General features: G+C 34.6%; 1 protein-coding gene across 3 annotated transcripts in view; it reads left to right on the forward strand.

The window, feature by feature from the left end:
- Window positions 1-21,531, forward strand: part of CNTN5 (contactin 5) — a 611,650-nt gene that overhangs the window by 384,312 nt on the left and 205,807 nt on the right. For all 3 annotated transcript variants that reach the window (XM_066544731.1, XM_066544730.1, XM_066544732.1), the window contains 2 exons: window positions 3,905-4,028; window positions 9,120-9,295. In XM_066544731.1, the coding sequence (XP_066400828.1) occupies window positions 3,905-4,028; window positions 9,120-9,295 (300 nt within the window). The remainder of the gene's footprint in view (window positions 1-3,904; window positions 4,029-9,119; window positions 9,296-21,531) is intronic.

Genomic DNA, 21,531 nt, shown 5'->3' on the forward strand with positions numbered 1-21,531 from the left:
AACTGTTGAGGAATTACACTATTTCAATTGCTACAGGATTCAAAGTACAGGAAACTTTGCTCTCATCTGAAGTTTGTTGTTATGATATCTGCATTGCTCAGAAAGAAGAACTAAAGAACATCTGATTTTTTTTCTTCATCAGTAACTGAGGGAGTGAATAAAAGTAGGAAAGAATGCCTGTAGATAAGAGAGAGAGAAACCACACTTTGACTACTGTCTGAGTTGCAGGATACTGATTCTAGTTTACATTCCCATGAGGATTTAAATACTTGGTACTAAGGAGTCGCATGTTCCAGAAATTTTATGTGCACAAGTGCTGTTAGGAAAACACTGGCACTCAAAGAAAATTGAAGAACTACTCTGAAGAATATTCAAGAATTTAAAAGAGGGATTTTTCTTATATCTTGAGCGTTTTCCATATCCTTGCCTTTCTTAAAAGTTGTGAGGGGACCACAAAGTAGCTGCTGCACTGAAGGTTGCAGAGCACACCTGTATTCCCAAGACTCTGTGGTAAATCCCTGTTCTTAAAAAATATAGCACTTAAAACAAATAGTTTTCTGTATCTTGTTTAGTAAAAACATCTATGAGGAATGGAAATATTTCCCTTGAGAAATTATAATGGTAAATTGAAATATATGCATGCTAACATGCATATTGAATATTCATTTAATTTTGTGTTCTTGATAAGTTAGAAAGAAAAAAATGAGGTGTGGAGCTCAAATACTGCCATGCACAATCATGAAGGACTACCCTGTTAAAGAGTATGGATCACAGTTAGCTGTGACCAATAGGTGCAAAAAAACTATGGGTGCAAAACCCCTGATTTTTTGGATCTCTGAAGGCATCAGAAAACATACATGAGCTTATATATCCATATGTACAATGATATATACCTAAACACAATAAGAAAATGAGGGCAATAATGATGAGGCCAGGGATATTTCCCCAAAAATCCACATAAAGCAGGAGAGCCAAGCAATGGTTCATGAATCAAAAAGTCTTATTCCAAAGTCACACAGAGGAGTTGGGTTGCTCCCCTCTCTGTGTGGTTTGAGGGGAGTTTCCAGCTGTCTGTGGGACCATGGTGTGCTGCAAGCTGGGGCTGGAGGTATTTCCTTGTCCTAAGGTCGATGGCTGAGTCAAAAGCTGCAGAAATCTCTGTCTGAGTGTGGTAGTGTTCACAGGAGTTTTTTGATGAGGCAAGAGACGAGAATGTTGACTCCATGTTCAGAAGGCTTGATTTATTATTTTATTATATATATTACATTATAACTATACTAAAAAGAAATAGAAGGAAAAGGTTCATCTCAGAAGACTAGCTAAGAATAGAATAGAAAAGAATGATAACAAAAACAGCTCTCTCAGACTCTGGCCGAGATAGCTCAGCCTTGATTGGCCATTAATTATAAACATCCAAGATGGGCCAATCAAAAATTCACCTGATGCCTTCCACAGCAGCAGATAACCACTGTTTACATTTTGTTTCTGAGGCCTCAGCTCCTCAGAAGGGAAAAAATCCTAAGATTTTCGCAAAAAGATGTCTGCAACATCTGAGTGTCTTAGGGAGAGGACAAGAGTGTGCCATGGTCTGGTCCTGCACCTAGCCTTGCACCTTTTTATTTTCTTTCCAGCAGTCCTAGACTGTGATATCATATTTTATCTCCAGAGTCCCTCCTAGGGAAAAGATAAAATCGTTTATCTTCATTAATATTCACCCTATCCATATGCCTACTAATCCGCATGAAATAACACCTAAATCTAAAGTCATTATTTAGATTTGTTATCCCTAATTAATTTTTGGTTTTGCTAAACACTAGTTCAATATCAGTTCTGTTTATTTTCACCTACATACATTAGTGTTTTCTTTTGTGCAATGCAAGAAGTGACCAAATGATAAAAAATCCACACACTGTGTTTGTACCAATGTTTTCCTTCAGCAAAATAAGTTTTACCAGCTGAATCCATTCCCCCCATGGCATTTTAAGATGTACTTTTCAAAATTCATTACTGGAGTTATTTTGTCTTCAATAATATCAGTACATATCAGAAGTCACTTATTCTGATTGATTTGTTTGTGGGTTGTTTTTGGTTTTATTTTAATATGCAGATATTTGTTCCAGAACACACATTTCTGCCAATAAACCCAAGCAAAGCAATATACCTACACATTAATATAAATATGCAAAACACCAATCCATACTCCTTTATAAAGTCCTACAAGTAGGGCTAAAAAGCTGGAAAATTATGGGAAAGAGATACTACTAATTGCTTCTGCTCTTATTTGCTGCCTTTACAAATCAACAGTCTAATTATTTGAATCTATTCCAGCAGAAGCATACACACCTGAAAATATAGGTATTTTCAAAATCTACATTTGAATAGTAGTGTAAAAAGACAAAACTGAAGTCTATAATAAGTGTGTAGTCACTAAAAAGAAAGCTTGAAAAGCATAATGGGTTCTCATGTCATCATTTTTTTACTGTATGATAAGAGAGTTGAGAAACCCCAAATGGAAGAATTTAAAGACATGGAAATTTGCATCTCAAAACTAACATGCTATGACCTATGTCTCCCACAATTCTCATCCTTTTCAGACTCCAAGTCTTTCTTTTCTGTACCAAGACTTGTAGCCCCATGTACCTTTTCCTGTCTACTCAGATTTTCTGAGGCTGTTAGCCACAGATAACATGATAAAGGTTATTACTAGTATGATAAAGTATTAAATTGGTATGATAAAGGTCTCAGTTCCCAAAACTGTGAAACCCTAATGTGTTTGAAGCTGTGTGGAGTTGGTAAAACAATGTAGTAAATAATTTTCAGGTGAGTGACCAAACCCCAACTCTTCAGGTATACCTCTTTTCACTTCAGCTGCTGTTGGTAAGACAAATACAGCAGGATGTTATAAAATGCTTAATGTGGTCTGCTGTCCTCAGTAAGAACTGGAGGACATCTATCCCATGAACATATGAAACCCTAAAACCAACAGAAAAAACCCTGCTCCTATATGTTTCATTGCAAGTAGCAGGACAATGCCACTACCTCTCTGCAGACAGGATAGTGCTTTAAAGACAAAGAGCACCATGTGATTAAATCATCCGTGAGTCTAGAGTAAGCCTAAAAATATTAAAATTCCAGAGACTTCTGGTACACAGTGAGAATTTTATTCATTCTGACCAACATGACAGGAATACTCTGCTTGTGACCTTTTGCTTTTCTGAAGGCTTACACTTCTCACTTCATAATATGAATGAATTGGAATCACAGACGTATTCTATGGGTCTGTACAGCTTTTTTTAGTTCAGAAATGTAAATTCTTATCAAGATAAAGGTACATGCCAAAATTAGACAAGACAGTGGAGGAAAATGAAATGCCAGATTTAGCTATATATTATTTAATAACAGACACCATTTGCTGCCATTAATTTTCCAAGTGATTTTTCTTAGCACTCCTTGACATAAGGAAGGGGAATTGTGTATTATTTTTCTGTGGAAAGGGGAGGGAATATTATGTATCAATTTTCTGTGACATAAGCTGCTGCAAGCAGTAGGTAATTTTTTGTTTACCTTGCTCTCTATAAGCTGAGTTAATTTCTCTTAAGTCTCTTGAGGTTCTCACTAGACTTCAGGCCAAAATATATCTGATGAGAAATCCATTCTTAGGCATAATAAACACTTAAATCATACTATATGTTTTATGCTTCACTTAGTGATATATTTTATATGTCTTCTCTTTCTTTTTTTTTCCTTTTAATAATTGCTTTTTAATACAACATCTAAAGTAATGCAGCATGAAACTTCGTAAAACAAATATAATTATGCGTACTTTAATCTCACATTATAAAATCTATAATACATTTACATTTTTTGAACTTTCCTAAACAGTTGAACTTTTTGTTTTTGACAGAAAGTGTTGATTATGGGCCGGTGTTTGTACAAGAGCCAGATGATATGATTTTTCCAACTGATTCTGAGGAAAAGAAAGTGTCTCTGAATTGTCAAGCACGTGGAAATCCTACTCCTACATACAGGTACCTGTTTTAGAATTTTATTTTTTTAGCTTTCAGAATATTAGCCACTGCAATCCTACGCTGAGAATCAATGTGTTTTGGTGAGAAACAACAGAAACAGCTCTCTGACACTAGTAGTTTTCCTAATTGAATGCTTTTTGTGATTCTGAATAAGCAAGAAGAAGAAATGGCAGTGATTGGGGCAAAGGAATATTTTAAGTTTCAAATTATATACTCTCTGCATCATTTCTATCCATGTGGAGAGACTCCTTTTGTCCAGTTTATTGATTTGTGTCTGCGACAACTGACAAAAATAATATCTAATTCTTTGGGTTTCTTTTTTATTTCTAAGCATCTATAAAACTACAAAATACTATCCCAACATATAGGGAAGGCAGCAAAATATATGTACAGTAAATGACGTGATTTGGCACTACAAGATACCACGGCTGCATCAAATCTGGTTGTTTTTCACTCACAAGCCTACCATTTTATTTCTCTGCAACCATCACCTGTTGCTTATTTTTCCATACAGACTTGTAGGCCATGGTTATCCATTATTCAGGCCTGTGATGACACATCTGTGAGCCTCAGAGTGCAGTTTATTGATGGTGCTCACTTACAGGTGGTAGCAGTATGTTGCAGTCACCTTACCCATTTGCTATATCTGTCTCTGCTCATATTTTATGTAAATTAGTAGTGATGTAAGAGGGCTGGGGGAACATATGGTTGGTTATTTTTTCCCACATACCTTTCATCTTTTCTCATAGAATCATTCTTCAATTACAAAGGGAACATAAGGACTCCTATTGTTTTTTATCATAGATGGCAATCATCAGTTCTGCCTTTTGTCTTTTGCCTTTTACCCTTATTTAACTTGTGGGTTCTTCAGAATTCTGGTTGAATTTTCCTTAGAGCTATATGAATCAGAGCTCTTGCATTTCTATAACTTGAAGAAATCCAGAAGCAGTACCATCCTTAAACATTACAATTCAATCTGCCTTTTTGCAACATATGGACTCATTAAATGGATCTGATGCATGACACAAGCCACCTCCTCCCCCAACAGCACAGGCATGACTAAAACATATAACACGGGATTAGGAATGAATATCCAAAAATTCTCCAAACTAGAATAGCATGAATTCCTCGCTATGTAGTATGAAAGCTATGTTGCATTCTTCTTTACTGACATTCCATATGTAAAGTCTGTTACCTACTGGTGATTTTTGATCATAAATAAAAAGGAGAAAAAAGGAGATTAGTGCCACACATTGTGAAAATGTGGTCGGTCCATTAAACATAGCCTGTGACTATGGGGAAAAGGCACAAATTCACCCCCAAAAGAGGAGAGTCCTATATTCAAGTCTCCCCGAAAACCTCATTTTTCTTGTAGAAATTTTGTCTGTGGAGAATTTATGCCATCTCCTTTCTTTCTTCATCCAACCATTTTTTTGCTTTTTCCCAGTGGAATGCAATCAACAAATACAGACTTTCAGCAAGTTTTAAAGAGTGACTACAAAGATGATAAGGACTCTTTCTACACAGGGGTCTACATGGAGAAGGCAAGAGGCAAGAAGGTTTCATGCTCCTCAGTAATCACTGAAGCCTTTTAAGATGCAAACAAAAATCATCTCATCTAGGCTCCATTTTCCATATAATGCTGGACAAAATGATCTTTTAAAATCTTTTCCCACCTGGGATGCTTTATGGTTTTTTGATATCCATTTCTTCAATTCTCCAGAGATTAATTGGTGTCAGCAGCCTCATAAGCAAACTTTCCCAACTGTTTCTCATGGAAGGAGAGATTAAACTCAAAAGGCCTAACTCAAACAGCACAGTTTAACTTCTCCTGCTGCCACTTATCTGCGCACCATATGCAATGCACCCTACCATTCAAAGGGAGGGAAAAGAAGTAAAAATTACTCTCTGAGGAAGATATTATTCTTCAGGACAAATGTAGAGGGAATTTAGCCTCAAAAGATCTACAGATATACAAAGTTTTTTGAATATGCCACTACCTAACCACATTACCAAAGGCCCTGGCCAGCTGCACTGGACCTTTATTTACATGTGCTCTGAGGCATGTGCCGCTAAGAATTATTTTTGGCCAAAACCAAAGCACAGTATGTATTTATTCAAATTTATATTAAAAGAACACTTAAAGCACTCAAAAATTTCAATGTTATCTCTGCCTTTTTAAAAATTCATTTCTTTAGTCTGTGTAATTTGTGTCCCAATGTTCATAACCTCTTTACAATTTTTTCTTTTTGTTCTTGGAAACTACTTTGTTTTAATGGAATGGAGAATGTTCACACCATTTCAGATGTTCCTCCTTTCAAAAAACTTGGTTTCTCCTTATCCAAACTCTTCCCTGAAATAACAGGTTTTAATTTAGTGACTTTCAGTCATTAAGGTATTTTGATACATAGGGAATAACTCCCTGAGATAAACTGATTCTGTTTGTTTAGCTTTTCAGCAAATCATACCTTAGCATCACAAGTTGGGGTAGTACAATGAAGATGATAAATGCAATCCCTTTGATGATAAATACAGACATTCACAAACTTCCTGTGGGATCTCACAGGTCAGCAGAGTTACTGAGGTACAAGCAGATGTTGAATTCCCCGAGAAGCCACTTAACTACATGGCTTTCACTGATTGTGAAACCCTCCATGGACTCTTTTACTTAGGCCACACATAAGCTGGGTAGTAATTGTTTTGTCAAGTTTCATTTACTGCAATTGAAAAAGTTTTCTAAATTTTTTTTTTTTTCTGCTTAAACCAGATTATAGTAATTTGAAATATTATCTGTCACTTTTCTTCAAGAAAAAATGTATCTGAATTTTCCTAACAGTCTGTAACCTTGGAAGTGTTGTATTTTGGACAATTTAGTTGTCCTTCCAGATTAGTCAGGCTACCTAGAAAAAAAGTCACCTAATTCAGTGTTTCTTTCCCTACAATGTGCATAGATTACATGAGGGGAATACAATCCCTCAGGATTGACCGCAATATATGGAGGCAGGTAACTATCAAGATCCAAAGTTTTGAGGTAGAATTCAAAGAGCATATTTTTAATTGAACTTAGCTGAAAATGAAACTAAAGGAAAAAAGCTAGTTTAACTGAATTTTGGGCAGTTCTCATTTGGAAATGCCAAAACATGATTTTTTTTTCCTTTTCCCTATCTAAATTTCCATTCAAGATCAATTACTTTTGCATTTTTTTTTCCACATATATAGACAAGGATATATGTAGAAAAAGTTAACTTTTTGTTACGATTTCATTCAAAATATAAACTAATAATCAAATGTTCAAAATAAAACTTCCTTTCCTATTTACCTCATCTTTGTATGTTATCTATTTAAAAACATAGTTAATCCTACCAAACTTCCCCTGCTATCCTTTAAAATATAAGTAAATTTTCAATGCTGTTTCATTTCTAACATTCAGTGAATCACAGGTGCTCTGCAATCAAAAGTCCAATTGTGAAAAGAAGGAACAAATAGGAGATTCGCAGTTCATCCAAATTCTGACAATTCTGACCTTTGGATTTAGAAATATTCACCACTACTGCAGCTGAATTCTGCTCTCTGTACCCTATTCACCATGAATGCTAACAAGATAGGGTGAATTAATAATTATTTTGCTTTGTTAAAGTTGTCTCTGGAGTCTAAATGTTGCCAAGTTCTTCCAGTCTTTGCTGATCTCTGGCACAGCTTGCAAGTTCCTGGAAATTTCCCAAGCCAACTTAGAAGCTGCAGAATGACAGCAAAAGAGTAATGAAAGAAATATCTGGGCATTGTAATAATTTTTCCCTATCTGTTTACACTGCTTATCTCTTCTTTGCATTCTCCTTACAATTTCATGTAATTACACTTACACATATGTAAAAGTCTTCATATGTGGATGTTTTTCTTTTATTCAGAAACTGCAAATACACACATATAAGAGATTATTCCAGAGTGCTGAAGTCTATTAATCTACCACACAAAATATTTTCTCTTGCAGACAGTGGACTATTATGGGGTTTGTTGCTTCAGTCTTTTGAGAAGTATGGGAGGCTGAGGCTTTTTGGCAGACAATATCTGGGACAGGCAGGAAACACAACCCATAAAACCACTTGCACAACTGAAAAATTATGAGACACTCAGGTTACTTCTGAAACCTCATAAAAATAAGTGTTTATTCAGGAATCACTCAAAACTTTGCCTCAGTTGGGATACTTTCAATGTTTCCTACAGCCTGGCTTTTTCCATCTTATCTTCACTCCCGTCCTTGAATTTACTGCTCAGGCTTATTATTTCACTCCCAAACACCTCCCTAATTTAGCATTCTTTATTCAGACTGTTTATTTGTTCTTAGTTTTCATGTACCTAGTGGCTGCCAGGAACTGCCCTTGGCCACCCAGCAGTTAATTCCAGTCTTCTGTTCCAGCCTTTAAATTCTGTGTATACTGATTCAGATGATATTATTTTGCCTTTGTCTGTTGCCAAAATCCTATAGTGTATAGCAGCCTATGTACATCAATCTACCTCCCTGCTCTTCACAGGTCTTGCTCTTGTTTTTTTCTGTATTTAAATGAGGTGTCTCTGTTTCTTGGGCTGAGAAGATCAAATGCTGAAAGATTGGAAAAACCTTTCCTTGTTTGTATGCAGTGCAGCACCTGTAAGCTCAGCTGGGCCTAAGGCTTTAATGATAGATGATAGAATATGAGTTAAAACTTTGATTATCATAAGCACAGTAAAATTCCCATTTTTGACATAAAGGATGCATCTGCCATGCAGTTTTCAATTCTCAAACCTTTGTGAACATTAGTTTTTTGGCGGGGGGGGGGAAAGCAGAAAAAAAGAAGAGATCATTATTTTCATTCAGCATAGGCAAAACAAAGAATATCCCTTTTCTTCAGAGGCTAAAGATCAGGTTTTGCTTGTATTTTTTGCTTTCAAGTTTTGCCAGATTAATATATTGCTGCACAGGATATCTTTGAATAGCTGTAATTACAACTGGAGCTGTCAGATTCTGTGTCCTAAGCTTGATACCTTCACTTGGCTATTAAATGCTCAAGCAGTGTTTCAGTGGGGTTTTTTTGTTTTTGTTTTTTTTCCCCTAAGATGGCTTCGAAATGGAACTGAAATCGACATTGAAAGTGATTATCGCTTCAGTTTAATAGAAGGAAGTTTGATCATCAGCAACCCCAGTGAAATGAAAGATTCTGGACAGTACCAATGTTTAACCACCAACATGTTTGGCAGTATTTTAAGCAGAGAGGCTGTTCTTCAGTTTGCATGTGAGTAACATTTTTTTTAAATATTGATAAATCAGACCTTTACATTGCTTGATAAGGCACTAAATTGTAATTTGAATATGTTATACAAAAAAACCCAAAACACTAACATTGTTGAGTTAGAATCTCAAAATTAGACATAAAATACTTAGTGGCAGATAGTGATTTTCTGTAGACTTGTTACTTTTAAAATAGAATCATCAGGGAAAAAAGCTCTAGTGCATGATCCCAAATGCTGTACTTTAATGGCATACTTGAATACTCTGCAGTGATGTATTTCACTCATTGCTAGTTTCCTGAAACATCTATCATTTTGCCACACTCTCTGAGCAGGAAAGAAAGAACTGTAAACTTAGGAATAGAATGAGATAAAGTGCCTATATATCTATTGAATAGTATGCACCTTAACTGCTTTTTTTCATACATATATGTATATAAATATATATGGCTTATGTCCTTGTTTTTGCATACATATCCTTTTATACATATACATATCCTTTCATACAATATAAAACTGAAGGGGTTTTTATAGTCATTAATGGAAACCAAAAATGTCTTAGATTTTGTAATCATTCACTACAATATACTTTTCAGAAGCTATCAATAGTTCATGATCCCAAGTAAACACTATGGTCTATCAATAGGATGCTCTATAGTCAAACATACTAGCAGGAAAAACAGGGCCGGGATTTCTCTTCAACCCTAACTTCCCCTCAGCACTTTACAAGAAGAAATCCAACACAATTTTATTAGTTTATCTAGATAAATCCTACCATGAGTGGTTTTTAAGAGGAGGAGTGCAAAAAGAACTCCATCCTAGTTTCTCAGATCCTGCTGAAAATAAGAAAATCCCCTTAAATATGAGGCAGATCTTCATATAGCCACAGCTGGAAAAATGAGTTTAGGGAGAAGTTGCCATCTGCATGTCTACTAGCACATCTGGTGTTGTCAAGAACTCAGCAGTGAGGTCTGATTTTCCCTTGATCCACCCCTCCTTGGTCAGGTCAGACTTGTTATAATTTATTGCTTAATTCTTATCTGCTACCTATTCCGCCAAGGTATTTGTTAGGAGATCACGGTACTATCCACCTCCTTCTAGCTGGGAAGAATAATGACATTTGTAAAAATTTGCTCATGCCAGGGCAGCATGTTTAAAACTCTAAGCACCACAAGAGTATCATGGTATTATTGGACTTCAGTCTTGAATGTAGCTTCTGAGAAAATCCTGCTGCATTTTATCTTTTAGACAAGAAAACTATCCTACAGCAAATCTCTTGGTTAGAGAACCCAACCACTGGCAAAAATACATGGTTCCACAATCTGAAACTCAGATTTCTGTTCCCAGGTCAAGAGTAGGGCTACAAGGTGGCTATTTAAACTCCAATTGAAAATAAAATAAAATAGAGGGAAAGTGAGAACTGAAGCTCAAACAATTGAAGAACTTTGAGTTTCAACAATTGAAGACCTATGAGTTTCAATAGCTACATCTAAATCAAATAGTTAATTCAGGCCCCTATATTATTACCTTCTCCATTAAAATCAATTTAGATAAAGTGACCGGAAAAAAAAAAAAAAAAAGAAAGAAGAGATTCTGTTTCGAGAGTTTATTTTCATTGGATTTTTAAGTTTGTATTATCTTACACATCTACTTTTACAGGTATCAAAATTATTACAGTTTAATGTCTGGAATGTGATTTCTGTCCATTAAAGTATTTGGAAATTCTTATGTACGTTTCTTAGGAAAGTTTAATGGCAGAATGCTTTTTGGAAGTGCTGAGGTGTAGTAAATAATGCTGCAGGACTTGCATCAGAGAAAAGGCTCTTATTAGTATATAAAAATATTTATAAAGCGTTAGAGTAATAACTGATTGAAGCTCTTTTAGAAGAGTTTGTGAGAAACTTGTTCACAAGAGCAATTTCAACTTCAATGTGTATTTGTAGTTTAATTTCTATGTAGCATGATACTTTCTCTTCTTATCCTGTTTTAATGCTTCTTCAATTCCCTGTTCTTAAATAGTTGGTGTTCGTGTTGAAATAATATTTGCATTATGCAGCATCTCAGATTTTAGTATTGTTTAAATTAATTCAAGTTTAATCATGTCACTGATGTGTAAGCTCATACTAATATACCAGAAGCTTGTATCACTGAAAAGTTGTTTAAAGTCAGATCCAAGGGCCACCTCTTCCAGTGCCCTATATAGGGAAGTATTTCTTGGTAACAGCTGGCCTGCATGTGTCCAGTTGATTTCAGTAAGACAGAAAGTAAAGCATCGGAATAGATTTTTTAAGGAAATGTCCTAATCTTAAAGTAATTAAAGTAATTGGTGCTCTACAGTTTTACTGGGATCTAGTGGCTTGAAGGGTTATCTATAATACCAAGGAAAAGCAAAGCCATTTCTGACTATGAGATATAGAGCTACACATAATGGCCTTCATTTTCTTTTTCATTGCTGAAAACCATGGATATTGATTCCAAAAGCTTAGAAACTTACCACTTTGACAGAAAAAAAAAAATTAAGTTGATGTAATTGTTTGAATGTAATTCAAACAATTGGTTGTACCTCTGTGGAAAATAGCTACCTCTTTGCAACTTGAAAGACGTTCTTCTAATTAAAAAGAGAAATGGCGTGCAGCTCAAAATGGAGCAGAGATCATTAACCAAGGCCTTTGACACCATCTTAAGGACAAAGTGTGTACTCTAAGGTGCCTATGTAAAAATACCATGAAACCTGAAAATGGAGAGCATGTTTATTACACTGGCCCTTAGTTCTCTCCCAATTCCATGGCCAAAAGCCCTGTTACTATGGTTATTATCATGTAATTCAGCACTGGTGATGCCTTGCAAATATCAATGTTTATGTGCTATATCATTTGCATATGTGTGCACAGTTAAAATAGGAAATACTTTGAGAAACTTATATCATGTCTTTGGATTTGAAAGAGAAAGAGATATAAAGTGAACATTACTCTGTATATGTTTAGAGATATAATACTTGAAATAGCTCACTCTATCACTGGTTATTTTTATGGATCAAAATTGGAAGACCAGTTATGTGCAGTTAAAGGTCTGCCTAAAATTTTAAACTACCACAGCAAATACTTAGGAAGATTTAAACTCAATGAAAGTTCACTTTTCTCTTTTTCTTTGCATTTCCTATCATGTCTCATGCCCAAGGTCATGCTGGTTTATGCTATTTTTAGAGAGTAAGCAAAAAAAAAGAAAACTATCACATGCTGTAAATGAAATTAGAAGTATATTTTTTCAATAAAAACAAAACCTGATGCATAATTGAAAAAAAGATATATATTTCAGCTTGACTAAGTCTATCTGCCTTACTGCAAAACAACTGCATATTTTTGTATGTGGTTCCACAGCTTCTCTTTGGAGCAGTGTCCTAATAACTTTGGCTACAACAGCAGATTTATTTTGTGCTTACCTTTGCCACATGTACAATCTCTATATTCCATTAGGTCACAAAACAAAATTGCTTTCTTTTATCTATGGATTATTCAACCTTTCACAAGCCTATCGTCTCAGTGATATTTACAGTCTGGACTAAAAACCTAAAGTGCTAGGGGAAAACGTTCTCACCCGTCATTTATGGAACACCTCACTGCAATTTTATTAATTCAATTGTCACTGGCTTCTTTGCATCATTTCCTTTTTTCTTTTACTAAATCTGTTTTATTCCCTTTAATCTGCAGCGAAGGGTATTGATTAGATTTAATTTAAATGTCCTTTTCCAATGGATGATCTATGATGACTGACCAATAATGTAGATGTACAGAATAAGAAGTCACCCATGCTGCAGACATATAAATCAATAGTTTCCTGAGGAGACAGCCTACACATTGCTCATTCTATCATAGCACACTTTTGTCAACCTTTTAATTGGTTTCTCCTACTAAGAAATTAATTTAATCACCTATGTTTCTTTCCTGCCATCATGCTCTGTGGACACCTTATTGGGTATATATCATAATTTCCTAGCAATAATTTGTAAAGAGTTGATTTATTTAAACCCTCTAGACTTGAGAAAAGCCTTTGTTTCTCATGTTCATTCCAGAAGATGCAGAATTACAAAATGGCATTACAATAGCAGCATTTACTTCAAAATCATATCAATCTAAACAGTTTTAGGTACTATAAATGAAAGGTGAAAACTGAAGTGAGAAAAGAAATCAAAATGCAGGTTGTTATACTTTCAGTTTCAAAAGTGTCCCTGATCATCCTGTAATAAACTTTTAAGTTTGTGACTGCTTCGTTCTGAAAGCATCACAGCTGTGTGAAGAATGTTACTGTATCAGTTAAGAGTAGCTACACATACAACAGTGACTTGCACTACAATATTTTTGGATTGTTTTCTTCACTATCTCAATATGCTCTCTTTGGAAAATATATGCTTAAAAGGCAGCTGAAAACCATGTGTAAATGCCATAAAAAGTAAATTTTGTGTAGAACTGTTTGCATTTTATTCATAAATAATTTATTAATTTAAGAGTATCATTCAGTGAACTTGAAATTAATGTGAATTTGTCAAACTCTACCAACAGTTTCACCTGTTCTTTCCAGCCACAGTTTCCTACATAAATGTTCAAACCACTCGCACGTATCTACTTTAAAATTCTGCAATCTAGCCCTTTCTTTTCTTAAGAGGACCAGGAAATAAATTAACTGAAATATATATTTTTTTCATATAAAAATGTTGAAAAAATATGTTTTCAATCAGAGTAGAAGTCTGGAAAATGAAATTGTTTGAATTTTAGCTGTGATGATACTTTGTTGTTTAGTGAAATATTCGGCTTATATAACTAAGTTCAGTGATGCAAAATGCTAAGAACTTTGGCTCCAGTCTAAAAAGGCATTTCATCTTAAAGTATCTGCATAATCCTTTTGAAGCTGGTGGGGTGATGTACGTCCTTAAAATTCAGCACATGCTTAAACTGTTGTTGTTAAACATAAGACTTCCTGAAGCAAGATTTGAAACAATCTGTGTGGATTTGTTGCCAGTGTCATTATGACAGACACATAATGGGTTTAATTAAGCCTTCTGTCATTCATTTATTGATTCTTTTTTTTTTAAGTGAATAAATACCTTAGAATAATAAACTTTAGGAATAAAAAATAGTGGAACTCATTACAACTCATTTTAAGCAGCATTTCTCAAAGCTCTCCTGTTGGAAATTACATATCTATCTTGGTTCTCTGTTGTGGCTATGGTGATTCTTCAATCAAAATTTGCCTCCAACCTCACTTTACATAGTGAGAATCACTTTCAGAATCCAAGTCTGAAAACAAGTATGGTGAAATCAGTAAAATAAGCAGGTCATCTAAAACTGTGAAGACAGCACCCACTCTTTCGGAAAGAATGGCAAAATTAATGAATTTTATGTTGTTCAAATTTCCAAACAAATCATTGAGTATTGCCAAAAGATAAACCTTCTGGGAGTCCAACTGTGTTCAGGAGTGGTGTCCAGTCAAAGCTTTGGAAAAAAAAATAAGCAACTCATTTTCTGGAGCTCCCCTTCCACAGTATGCCTTTGGAAATGGTCTCCTGACCCTATCAACAGCAGCCTGTCTGTACCAGCATAAGATCAGCTCTGATAGACTGCCTCTATGTTTCTGTCCTTTCAGTTCTGCTTTTGAAGCTGTCTGAAAATTGCAGTCAATTTCCATTTTTCCATTGCTACATCAGCATTTAAAAATCTTGCCTCTCCATTAAAACACTTAAAAGAGCAAAGGGAGCCCAATCATTTCCTATTTACAAAAGCAGGTGCTTTCTTTCACAAAGACAAGAGTGGAGAAATTCTTTCATCTTCTGTCTGTTGTCTCAAAACAGTATCCTGTCATTTCCAAAAGGGGATCTTTGTGCTAGTAAAGTAAGCACTCCCTAGCATGGAGAGCAAATCATATGTAAAGTTCCACATCCATAATTCTAAACTGATTTACCTTCCAAGACAGAGTACTTCTAAATTCTCTTTTGAGAACAGCCCCTAGTCAATTCTGCTAACACCAAAAACGTCACAAAAATTACCTTGGAGAAGGCTGTGGTCCTACCAAAGAATCCCAGGTACTCTTCCAATACAGTGACACTATCTGTGATGAAAATCCAGTGCAGGAGATTATTTGTTTATACCTTTCACTGCATTAGTTTAGACAAAATCTTTGTCCGAAAGGCAAAGATATAAGACTTTGCTTGTTCTCCAAAAAGAACTTGGTTCCTCTTTGTCCTTAGAAACAACTCACTCATTCCTTAGCTTCATCCTCTTGAATTTTCTGTGGTGAAATCATACATCACCTCAGCTTGAAAGGGACATTTTGACAACACTGAGAAGGAAAACTCAGGAAGATCTAATACAGCAAATCTTTTATTCGTAATTAAAATTAACATTTATTCTTTTGTATGATAGCACTAGAATGCAGGCAGTGTAAAAAGTTGAGGTCAGATCCCTGATTAGGGATTATACATCAATACAGCACACATTTGATACTTATTAGGATAAGCTACTGGCTTCAGAAAGGGGCATCAGTTCTGGATGTACTCCACTGAGCAACATTTATTATCTCATTCCATTTGAATTGCACATAGGGATAACTTCAATCTCACTGATCCTCATATCCATCAAACACCAAAAAACTTATGATTATTTCCAGCTATTTAAGTAGAAATGAGATTTATTAATCTTGTCAAATTTATTTATTGCTACAAAAGTTTTGATGCCAAAAGAGTACTCTGAGGTGTAAGTTCTGCTTAGTCTTTTACTCTGAAAATGTACTTTACACAATATATTTTATATTTCTTGTTCTATGGAAGAATTAATAGAAGTCAGTCATGTAGAGAGACACAGTTTGAAATGTAATTACAGCAATCATTTAAAGATGCATAGTACATCTACTGACTTCTCATTTTAGCATTGTGCATTTCTCTGCAGGACTGGGAGGCTGGTGTTTAACCTGCCCATAACCTATCTCACCTATCCTTCACAATCTAATCTATCATGCTAATGAATCATTAGACTTGGCATTTAAATATAAATGACAGTAATTAAGAGCAGCATTACTAAACAGGAGAAATTTTAAAAGGTTGAAGGAGAATTTTGTGCCAAGACCAGACAACACTTGTAAATTTCGCTCACAAGTTCTATCTTAGACTGACTTTTGGAAATTATTGTGTCACCTCTCTATTTAGACCCTTCCAGGTGTGGCAAATAGTGGTGACCACTATTGTAAATTCTTTCAAATGAAAAGTTTTACTTGAAATTTCTTGCATGGTATTTGTAGTGCTACCATAACATTCCTGCTCTCATTTTTCTCCCTCCTTTATCCTGACACAGATGTATTACGGCTTTCCTGAGAAACAAATCAGGCTCCTGGTCTCATTGTAAAGTAAACTGCTCTGACTGGTTACTCTTCTGTTTATAAGTGCAGGGGCACAAGTACTTGTGATAGTACAAAGGAAAGAGCAGCACAAGCCTGGAATGGAAGAAGAGAGAAGTAGACAGGACATCTAAGCTGATTTAGGAACCGTACTCTTTATAAATGCAGTGGAGTCACATTTGATGATACTTTAGAACTCAGGGAGGAAAACTTCTAGGAAAGAGTTGAGTTCTGTCTGAGTTAATAACACTGAACAAGTGTTACTACTGTTATAGGTGTTATTATGAATAGAAGCCTACAATGAATAAAGGAGATTGATCATCAAAGAAAACATCTGGAAGGTTGTGAAACACTTGGATAAATGAGAATTAGGAGAAGTCAAGTTGAATTTGCCTGGCAAAGGAAATGAAAGAGAATACATATAAGTTTTTTAGTTAGATTACTAAAAATCAAAAATAAGAGATAGTGGGATAAAATTAAAGTTAATCTACATACGACCCCAACTTCAATGGTCGCCTTTGTTCAGTTTTCTCTAAGGACTGAGCAGCTTGAAGCATGAGATAACAGTAACAGAAAATTGCATTTACTTTGGGAATGGGACAAGACAAGAATGTAAGAGTAAATCCAGACTTAAACTAGTTCCAACATCCATGAAATTTAGTACTTCAGTGACTATACTTTACAACAACATGCAATTCCAAGACTAATTTGTCTTTTGTCCTACTTGATATTTTCAGTAGTGTTCACAGCAGAACTCTAATTAAATCACCTAAAGATGCCAAGATGAGAAGTTTTGTCAACATGGAAGTTGTATTCTCAACTGAATAATTATCTATTTTATTTTTAGCATTTTGCATTTAAAATCATGAGCATGGTAATATAACTGTTGATTTTTTTTTTGTTATTTCTTGTAATTATTTTGAAAACAAAATCAAAATAATTTCCAATTGTCAACTGACCAGTGACAATGATAACATCAAAAGCCTTTGCAGATAACCACCATATGATGATAATATCAAATTCTGTAACATTATAGTCTTAAATTCTGTGAGATTGGGTAGTTTTTTTCATGTCTGGCATCAGCATCTAGCAGCTTACAGTTTCTTCTACACTGGTTTTAGACGTCACATGTTAGAAGTTGTTTTCATAGGACACAGTGTATATATATATATATAAAGAAGCACATTCTTTCTATAAAATGTACTCTAGTCTGTCTCCATATACAAACACACACACATGCACATACAGAACTAAATAAAAAAAATCTCCCAAACAAACCTTTTAATTAGGTTTTAGTCCTATATCTTATCAAGCATGGAAACATGTAAAAATGTCCTCAGGATTCTATAAATATGTAAATGCTGAGCCCACCCACATACCTACTGCACTAATTAAAACAAAATGCATTAAGTCAGAAATTTATATACTGTGTGTCTAGCTACACAATAAATCTTACAGTAAATTTTTTTAGAGTTGCAAGGTCAAGCATCAAGCTACAGGATGAGGGATCCATCATTGTCTATACAGTCTGAATTTTTCCTTGAATGCTGGAGTTCTGATATATAGAATTCTCACAAAATTTTCTTGTTTTTTTTTTTCTTTATTTTATATTAGACACACTAGACTCAGGTCACAGAAGAATTACTGTGCACTTACTGAACAGTGTTCTATTTTCTATTGTTCAGTGCACAGCCCCCTGCCTTCATTAATTCAGACTATTCAAAACCTACTCTGAGGATGAAATTAATTTCCTCAGAAGCCTTTTATGGTGCTCATCATTACAGCATCTAAATGCTTCATGAACATTAATACGTTTATTTTTACAGTGTTCCCGTGAACTGAGTAGATATTACTATCTCCTTTTTATAAATGGAAAACTAAGACATGAGAGATTAATGTAAAATATCCAGTAATTTGGGGAACTGTATATGAGCTCAATGGGTGCTGCTTTTCCCAAATGCTTAGAGGAGCCAGAACTCCTCTAAGTTCAGATCAGTCTCCTATTCATCACTCTGATTAATCTTTTTCTCAGCCTTTGTATCTGTCATATCTCAACCCTGCATCTGGTTTCTGATCTCTCTCCTATTATCGATAAGGCTACTGATCCCATTTCCACTCTCCTTATTTACTGAAAGCATCTGTTTGATCAGAAAGGATAGCATCATCTTTCTAGCTCCATTTAAGTCTCCATGTACACATTCTGCTTAATTGCCTGCAGTTCCTCTGTCTCACATTTCCCACTTCTAGGCTCCTAAACTCCCTTTCCTTGTCCTTATTCAATACCTTCTATAACATGCTTTTTATTTCCATATCCTGCTGCATCCTCAACAGACTGAATGGACACTTAGTTACATTTACTGAGAATAACTAAAACAGAATCTTCCAATGGAAAGATGTTGCCATCTTAATCACTGTACTTGCTATCTGTGTATTTATAATAATGGATAGATTTCCTGACAGTATGAATATCCATTGACAGAATTGATTTTCTTAGTTAGAATTTTTTATATATCTTCAGGCTAAATAACTTAAATTGCCCTTCCATTAGCTCTCATAAGTGGGCCAAATATTTGAATGGCAATGTTAACAATTCATTCAGTAAGGACTTCCACTGATAATTCAGTGTTTTCTCTTCTAAATTATTAAATTATTATTACAGATGACACTATAATGAAACAGGTGCCTCTTGGATAAATTTCTGCCTGGAATGACACTTCTACTTAAATAGTTTTCATTTATAAACTTTTTTTTTTTTACTATGAGATTTCAACCATCATCACTCATTAACAGAGATTAACTCTGTGTTTTGGTTAGTGACTGCAAGACTGTCAATTTAAGTCAACTTTTATTCAGTCACCTTCTGAATTCCATTTTTTTCCTGTTCTTGCCTCCTTTATGGCTCACAAATTAAAGACTATTCCTCCACTGAAATTAAAGTGTGAGAAATAGATAAAATCTTAGTGTATGGTCATTACTAGCCATGATGTGCCACAAATGTGAGAAAGAACTCTTTTAAAATTTTTCTTACTTTCAGAGCTGGTTATATAAGGTCTGACAACATGTAATACTCTGATATTGGAAAGTACAATAGCCATTAATTTTTAATTGAATCTTAAAACTGTCGTTACTTCATTAAAATCAGATCTGCTAAAAAAAGTGAAATTATCATGGATAAAATATTTCAGTGAATGTAAAAGTTGAGTAGAAATACTGGTAAGAAAATCATAGCTAGTGGAATGAAAGAAATTATTTTCAATTCAAGATTGCCTTGTGGCAATCTCAATAGAAAAGCCAATCCTTTAAGTACTTTATCCTGCCAAACACAGTTGCCAGTAGTTCACTCTAAGTCACCAGGTTAGCATTCAGGAGAAAGATCTTTGCTGTATATTTTGGTCTAAGTTCTCCAAAAGGTAGAGTTTTGTACAATGTGAAGAAGGATGTTTAATACTGGGATACTAGTTCCACAGGAGATTTAGGCTTTTCTTTTCTTCTTAGTCTAAAATTCACTCTTTTTTTATTTCTGTCATGGTAAGATTCCAAAGCAATATATTTTGGAGTCAATGAAATATGTTTTTTTAATAAAATCAAGTTTTTATACATTGGTTAAGAATATCCCATTATATTGAAATAAAGTAGTTTTTAGAGCAGTTTGAATACTGCAAATTTGACATTTTACCATGTTATACTACAAATATAAGAAATTCATATCTATAGGTTATGTGTATTTAGACATGGCAAAACTTGACCCAGTACTGTCAAAACTAAAAGCCTAAATAACTATTTTTATGTATAAGAATGGTAAAAAAATACTGAGACAGAAATGCCCTTATAATAACCTTAATTTTTTTTCTGAAAAGTATGACACTAAGTCTCTAAATTCTGTTCTAGTTATTTAATTGCTGGAGTGAAGTTATAAGAAGGTAATCTAATAAGAAGGAAAGGCTGCATATGAAGTCGCAGTGAAACTGACACTGTTAATCTAAACTCCCTCCCTCTCTTCCACCCAGTTCTTCCATACATCTTGTCCTTAAATAGATCCACAGCCTCTAAACCTTTCTTGTTCACTTTACCTACCTGTTGAGAAAGGTGTGAACAGTGAAAGACCTACAGTGAAACTTGCAGCCTAGAAGCTTACCTTTATTTCTTGTTATTTTGTATATACTGCTAAATCTGTGACCATAATGCATATCCAAACCTTTCCCTGGGGTAAAGATTTACATAAAAGAGTGTAGAGTAAAAAATACTAGAAACAGAAGAGACAAAGAAAAACTATCCAAATACAGATGTGGATTCTCTGACTGCTTTAAATGAACTTTTTATCAGACCAAAAACATGAAAAGAAGCATGCTTTACGAAGATCATTTAAGAAAGACAGTAAACTACCATATAAAATTATTCCCACATTATTTGAGACCAAATTAAACAGAGTATCTTTTGGAGACATAGATCTAAATTATATATAAAATTTCTTGAACCTTGAAGGAAAAGGAATGAAATTTACTTTCACAGCATCACAGTTACCTTATTAAATTTAAATAAAATATTTTCTCAGATAAATTTAAATAAATCATGTGAGTTGGACTCTATGATCCTTATGGTTATGTTCTGACTTGAAATGCTCGATGATTAATTGAATAGAGGTAAAAACTACTGAATTGAATTAATGAGCATTTTGAAAATAGAGTATTTTAGGGACTTGTTACAGTCATATCACAGAAACAAAGAATGGCTGGATTTGAAGGGACCAACCCCTCTGCCATTGTCAGGGACACCTTACACTGGACAAGGTTGCTCAAAGGCCCCATCTGATCTGACCTTGAATACTTCCAGAAATGGGGCATCTACAGTTTCTCTGGGCAAT

This window comes from Molothrus aeneus, chromosome 2, assembly GCF_037042795.1.
Source record: "Molothrus aeneus isolate 106 chromosome 2, BPBGC_Maene_1.0, whole genome shotgun sequence".
NCBI classification, from domain to species: domain Eukaryota; kingdom Metazoa; phylum Chordata; class Aves; order Passeriformes; family Icteridae; genus Molothrus; species Molothrus aeneus.